At 41.7% G+C, this 7,509-nt stretch overlaps 1 protein-coding gene across 1 annotated transcript in view; it reads left to right on the plus strand.

Moving 5' to 3' along the window:
• The first annotated feature begins 343 nt into the window (after nt 1-343).
• Nucleotides 344-7,509, plus strand: part of Vwa8 (von Willebrand factor A domain containing 8) — a 349,402-nt gene continuing 342,236 nt past the window's right edge. The window contains exon 1 of the mRNA XM_031362757.1: nt 344-704. Coding sequence (XP_031218617.1) covers nt 545-704 — 160 coding nt within the window. The 5' untranslated portion in view covers nt 344-544. The remainder of the gene's footprint in view (nt 705-7,509) is intronic.

Below are 7,509 nucleotides of genomic sequence, written 5' to 3' on the forward strand. Positions count from 1 at the left end.
AAATTTCCGCTTGCAGTTTAGAAGATGATAAAACAGGAACCGCCAAGGAAGACTAGACAGAAGCTTTCGATGCCTGTTGTGTGGAAACCCTGGGAAGAGGACAACGAATTAAAACAGGTGGAGTTCCAGAATCTCTTGTATATTTTCTCAATTCTGAAAAAAGATCTGAAGCAGTATTGAGGGGAAAGCCCACGCAGTGCATCATAACACAGTGGGCTAGCAGCCAAGAAAGAAACAGGGCAAGCGCTCAACTGTGCTAAAGGTCTTTGGCATCTCCCCAGCTTAGGACGTCTCTGGGGTGACCACGCCCGGGGCGGCGCGCTGGTCCCGGGTAGCCGATCCTACCGGCTGGCGCTCGGCCTGCCCTCCGCCCTGGGCCGGTCCCACACAGCGGCGAAACCCGGTGAGCCGGGGGAAGGAGTTTCCGGCGGACCCGCCTCCCCGTCGCTTCCTGTCCCGCTCGCCGACCGCCTCCTGTCCCGTCTCGGGACGGCGCTTGTCCCTGCAGCCCCCGGAGGTCCCACGCCGCCGTGCCTCCTGCGCCATGCAGTCACGCCTCCTCCTCCTCGGAGCCCCGGGCGGCCTTGGGGACGTGGCCTCCCGGCGCGTGCGGCTGCTTCTGAGGCAGGTGCTGCGGGGCAGGCCGGGCGGGGACCAGCAGCGGCTGGAGGTCAGACTGATGCACGCTGGGGTGACCGACTCAGGTAACTGGGTGCTCTGGCTTTGCTGCTGCTGCCCTAGCTGCTGTGTGATGTGGGGCAAGGCGCTGGCGCCCCCTGGGCTCCACTCAGAAACCTGAGGGGTCCTGACCAAGGTCTCTGAACACAGCTTTCTTCTTCCACTGGAGATTTTACTACAAGAATCCTAACTTAGAGTAGAGGACACTCAAGAGGTCTATGCAGCAGCCTTTTGGGGGCTGTTAAAACCCGCGGTTGACCTTGATCTTTGACTCCCAAGGGCTTGGTAGCCGGCTTTGTGTCCTGAGCCAACTAGGGCTTGTGATGCCACAGACACGTGTACATTCTTGCTGGAGAACTTGTACCCTCGTTCCTTCTCACTTTTAACAGAAGACTCAGTTTCAAGCACTCAGTTTCAAGCACTCTTAACTGAAAGTCATAGATTTAGTTAAAACCTTTTACTATAGTTGGGATTAATCAGTCCCAGAAAGAAAAAACAAAGTGCCTTCCTGAGGATCACACCATGAGATTGCAACTCAAAACTTGCCAGTCCTATAACTTCTAGAGCATTTCTTAGCTTTCCATTCTGTTACTCACTTTTCATCTGTGAAAAAAATTCAAAAAACCTGAAACAAGGAAAGATTTCTTTTGGCTCACAGTTACAGATGTTTTAGTGTATTCATGATACTTCAATCGCTGTGGCCCGAATAGGAGGAAGAAACTCACGGTGGCAAATGGACTTAGCAAGCGAAGCTGCTCTCTCAGGGAGGCAGAGAGAGAGGAATCAAGGATAAGGCCTACTTTTCAAAGATAGAATCTACTTTGTCTCACTAGGCTCACCTCCTTGTGTGTATCCTCTCCTGATAATGTCATCTCATCTAATAAATCCATCAATTCACCAGTCCAGATGATAATACACTCTTGTCATAGAAGGCAGATGTCACGGTAGAATGTGGCACAATCTGACAGGCCTTGGGCTTGAGCAGTTTTGGGTAGACTCCGTTTATTTTGCTTTTGTTTTGTTTGTTTGTTTTGTATTCTCTAGCTAGCTATCAGGGCCACGAGTCAGCAGATAGAATGTTTCATTGAAAAGAGGTTTTTAAAAAATGAGAAAAAAAAATTTTTTTTGTACTGATATGCCTCGCTATAACAAGTATTCTAACACCGAAGCTGAGAACTGTGGATAAACAAAGTTGTGGGTTCACCAGAGACCTGGGCACAAGTAAGAGCCCTTATGACAGAATGAAAGGTTAACTCTTGGCTATCGAGACTCGTAAGGTTAAGGCTTTCAAGGTTAGAGTGGCACTGTTGGAACCAGAGGTCATACACAAGCCAGTGTAGCAGCAGAGGAAGCAGCAGGCCGCGATGGATCAGTGTTGATGCTGAAAGGACTCTCCACTGTACTCCAGGATGTGACCAGACTCACTTTGTCCTCAGTTGTCATTGCTTCCTAGCAGTGTGACGAAAGAACCAAGTACATGGAAAACAAACTCAAGTTATAGACTTTTCTTCTCCTGAACTGTATGCCTGCTTGTCCTGTCTGCAGGTTCCTTTGGTGCCTGTCAACACATTGTACCTAACAACCATTCAGTGGCTCACTAGGTTAAAGTTCATGGAGAGTGTTTTTGTGAGAGGTTGCAGTTGCTTTGCTGGCTTTCATGATAGTACCTTTACTAAGCCTGATACTAAGGGGGAAAAGGCCACTTATGTAACAAGTAGAAACAAAGTTGGGCAACTTTAATCCCAGCACTGTGAGTTCAAGGCCAGCATGGTCTCTAACAAGTCCTGCCTAGCCAGCTCTATGTAGAGAGAATCTGTCTCAAAAAGGCCCAAACCAAACCACCCCAAACCTACCTCAAACAACCCAACGAACTCTCACAGCTCCTGCTTTTCATCCTTTTCCATCGGATGAAGTGGAATCTATAACTTGTAAATTCTTTATCTGTATCCTTTAATTAGTAGTCATGGTATCTCAATGTTTTAGAAACAAATGGTCAGTCAGCAAGGAGGTTATCACTTCACGGAGGAGTTGATGGATCACTGTGACATCGTAGATGGGGCTAGCTGGCTCAGAAGGACTGGATCTCAGAAATCGATGAGCTTGGAGACAGTTCTCTCAACCCACGGCTGTCTTTTCTGTAGATTTTACAGCCTTTTCCTTATGATGTCTCTGTGTGAAATAGATCTGTTGATGCAAACAGTAAAATGTTCCTATATAAACTGTCTTTCATTTAGAAAATTGAAAAATAAATCCTATGAAACAGTCCTCAACACATCAATCAATAATCATCAGTTTTTTGCATTGGTTCTGTCAGATCATATATATCTAACTGTACAGGTAATTATTTGTGCAAATTAGATCATATATTTTTCTATAATTTATCCATGATTGGGAACATTAGTATAATATTGCCTTTTATGATCACTTAAATTAGGTATTAGTTTCAGACATTTATCCCTATACTTGATTTTATCAGTTTCTTGTTCATGAACATATAAAATGTCTATTTTAAATATTTTTATATAAAAACAGTAAAAAAGATTTTCATTCTTATATATGTTTTGCAACTTAAAGATTGTCCTTGGGCCATAATAACAATAGTCATGTGACTTTGGGGAGGAAAAATTCAGAATTCTGGTTTCAGCTGAGAATGACTATTATGGTTTAGTCTTATCTCTGTATTTACCGGATATTGCACCTTTTGGAATTCATTGGCTACTTTGACCTACAGCAGAGTATTAGACTCTGAGGCTCTCCTGGCTTGGTTGTGTATTAAAGAATTTAACAATAGGATTCTAGAACAGTTGTAACCTTATAAATCATTAGAAAGATTCATATCAGGAACACATAGACATCAGATACATTTGTTGATACATTTAGTTCAACAGTGTTGATACATTTAGTTTTTTTTATCTGCTCTAAATTTTACATTATTCTTAAAAAATGATGTGGGCTGGGAATATAGCTCTGTGAGAGAGTGCTTGCCTAGCATGTGCAAAGCCCTGGATTCAGTCTTTAGTACAAAAAACAACAAAAAAGCAAAAGTGGTGTCACTGAACTATTGGTTTTGACCTCATGTGATTCCCTGTACCCTGGGGACTTTGGCAATACCTGAGATGAACAGTGTATGTACATCTATATGTATATACACTGAGAGGGATGCTATTGGCATCAGTGGGACTAGGGTGCTCCTGTGGCTGCGAGTCGACAGCACAGGATAACATCTCAAAACAAAGAAATTACCATTCCAAAATGTCAGAACTATCACAGTTGAGAACCCTGAGCTGAGCAGCTCGTCCATGCTGCTGCTAAAATAAAACTCAAAACAATTTGTGTTTAATTAAATTGGCAGCTCAAAGCAGAAGGTACCCAGAGAGACCTGCTGGACAATGTGGGCCAGCAGCTCACAGATCACAGAAGTAAGAGGTGGAAACAGCTTGGTTATGCTCAGCACTTGTTTTATTTGAGCCTGTTCTGAGCAGTTGACAGCTGGTGATTGAGTGTAACTAAGCTACTGTGACTGGCTCGATTTACTTGTTAAAAAGTCAAATAGCTTGTGCTTTCTTTCATTGTGTAGGACTCAAAGTACAAAGGTATCCTCAACATAAAGTCCAAGTTGACTTTAACATTGTGATTGTATCCTGAGGAAGGTTCACAGAACTGAGTGCCAAGTGTGGTAAAAGTTTAGTGTGCTCACTAATAGAATCCATGGTTTCTAGTCTGTATTATAAGCATAAAACCACAGAATTACTGTATATACACTGAAATACTAATATATAGCAGTTTGGAGATTGGTGAAGATCCTGAAGTATTTGGACAGAATAACCTTTTTTTCTTTTTTCAGGGATTAACAAACAATTAAATTAAAATTATCACTGTAGCAGCAGCATTTTATTTATTTATTTATTTATTTATTTATTTATTTATTTATCAGGGTCTTTTTATATAATCCTGGCTGTCTTGGAGTTCCCTGTGTAGGTAGCCTTAAAATTACAGAGAACCTTCTGCCTCTGCCTTCTGAATGGTTTGTAGCAACATTTTAAGGAAGCGCGCGCGCGCGCGCGCACACACACACACACACACACACACACACACACACACACACACAATCAAATCCAGGCACCTTCAGTCTCAGCCCTTGGGAGGCAGAGGCAGATGGATAACTGAATTCGAGGCCAGTCTTGTCTACAGAGTGAGTTGCCAAACGGGTCCCTGTAAGATTAGTTACTTTTTTATTGTCTTAAACATAGAAGTTTTTTTTTTTTTATACCTTTGAGAAATCCCTTTAAATAAGAAATATTCTAGGAATTAAGATTAAAACTTCCTACTTTAAATATTTTCTAAATTTAATTTCATTTGGAAGGTTTTAACCTTGAATTCTTTTTAATTAAAAATTTCATCCATGTCTTAAAAGAAGCATATAATAATTGACTATAGATATCTGTGACAATTTTGTACAATACATGGATTTAGCTAATAAGTGTTTTATGTGCGTATTTGCTGTATAAGTGCAGTTAAATATCAGTGATACTGTTTTTGTACTTCTAAAATGGGCTCATTCTGGCTACTCGCGTTATTCTAGTAGTAGCAATTATTCTAAAGTAGACTATTGCTCTAGCAGTAGTCACTGCGTAGCCTATGTTTTAAGTCCACTGCCCCCCCCCCCACCCAAATACTTTTTTTTGAGGCAGGTCTTACATAGTCTAGTCTAGCTTCAAACTTTGTATGTTGCCAAGGCTGTCCTTGAACTTTTGATCCTTCTGCCTTCCCTATTTCTGCTGTGCAGGGATTAGAAGGTGTGCCTCCATGCCTGCCCTGTCTCTTTGTATTTCTTGACAGGGTTTTATGTAGCCCTGGCTGGGCCTCCATGCCTGCCCTGTCTCTTTGTATTTCTTGACAGGGTTTTATGTAGCCCTGGCTGGGCTGTAACTCACTGTGCAGACCAGGCTGGCCTCAAACTCACTGAGAGCCAGTTGCCTCTGAGGGCTGGGATTAAAGGTGTGGATCACTACATGGGGTTTTCTTTAATTATTTGCTTTTTTGATGTAAAGTCTTGCAATGGGGCCTTGGGATGCCTGGAACTTGTGGCACCCCTCTGGGATTATTCACACTTGTGATTGCATCTGACTTTAAAATTCTTAAATTAGAATTAACAAAAAGGTTGTCCCCAAGAAAAGCCCTTATTGGCTTCTTCTGCATAAATTATGTTACACATTGGTTTTCATATTCCACCTTAAACCACCTTATTTAAATAGATGTGTTTCAAATGGCTTGACCTGTAGATAGTATGTGTTCAAAAGATGCAGGAAAATTACTATTCAGGGCTTAAAAACAGTATCTCAGAAGACAGTGGTTAATTTAAAAGTAATCACTTGTTCACTTGTCAAACATTTGCTGAATATCTAGAGTTTGAAATATTATATTTGGCACAGGATATAGTGATGATTAAAACATCCACCCTCTAACAAGAAAAGCACTCTTGGAAACTAAACAGCAGTCTTCAGATCTTCAAACATTTCCTCATCTGCTGGGAGGATTTGCAAATATGTGTGTTTTGTACATCTTTAGGGGGCTACCTAGAGTTTTTCCTTATTGGTACAAACGGTAGCAAAGGGTATTGTTTCTAGTAGACTGCAAACACTGACATTTTAGATGGTTTCTATTTCATATTCTTTTGAACTGTCTCTTAGTGGAAGTCGAGGACCCCAGTGGTTGGCTTGTCAGTGTCTGATGGCTCTTGGCCATCAGCTCTTCCTTCTTCCTTTATCTCCCTCTGTTTGTATTCCAGCTTTACGTGCACTTTATGATTTCATGTGAATATGCCTTTTCTCCTAGAAGTTTTATTTTTATATTACTTTCCTGCAACAACCCCCCTGGATGCTTCTTTAAACCTTTCTGTTATTACAGTGCTTAGTTGTTCAACATGACATCAGGTTACAGAATTTGATAACTCTTCGGAAAGATACTCTTTAATGACTTGAGCTGTTCTCTCAACTAAATATTGCTTAATATTAAGTAACTTAATATGACTCCTATTCCCCAGTTGGGCGTTAATTATTGTTGGAGTGTAAGCAATGTCAATTATGTCTTTCCAGACCTTCTAAATTATATGTCAACAATAATATGTTGATTTATATTAATTGGCATCTTGATAAGGGCCATATTTAATTTTGTTGGTAACAGGCAGAGCTGGTTAGATTTTATTAATTTGATACAAACTGAAGTCAATTGAAGAACTGCCTTCATCACATTGGTCTGTGGTGAATTTTCTTGGTTAGTGATTGTGGGATAGCCCAGCCTATTGTGGGTGGTCCTGTGTTCTTTAAGGAAGCAGGCTGAGTAAGCAGTGGAAAGCAAGCCAGTAAGCTTTGTTGCTCCATGACTTGTGCTTTAACTCCTGCCTCCGGTTCCTGCTTGAATCTGCCCTCACATACCTCAGTGAGAGGCTCAAAGCTGTGAGATGCAATAAACCCTTCTCTTCAAGTTCCTTTTGGTCACAGTCTTTATCCTAGCAATGGAAAGTAAATCAGGACAGACAGACAGACAGACACCACCTGACTTGCAGAAGAATGGTGTGCTGGGTTAGTGAAGTCATTTGTGTCTCAATTTCTTTTCTTTCTTTCTTTTTTCTTTTTTAAAAAAGAATTATTTATTTATTTTATGTGTATGAGTACACAGTTGCAGTCTTCAGACACACCAGAAGAGAGCATTGAATCCCATTGCAGATGGTTGTGAGCCACCATGTGGTTGCTGGGAATTGAACTCAGGTGTAGGATGCCGTCCCGCAGCTCCTACTTGCGTGGGGTCCCACGAACCGAGGATTTGGAAACC

The sequence above is a fragment of the Mastomys coucha genome, unplaced genomic scaffold, assembly GCF_008632895.1.
Source record: "Mastomys coucha isolate ucsf_1 unplaced genomic scaffold, UCSF_Mcou_1 pScaffold9, whole genome shotgun sequence".
Lineage (NCBI taxonomy): Eukaryota > Metazoa > Chordata > Mammalia > Rodentia > Muridae > Mastomys > Mastomys coucha.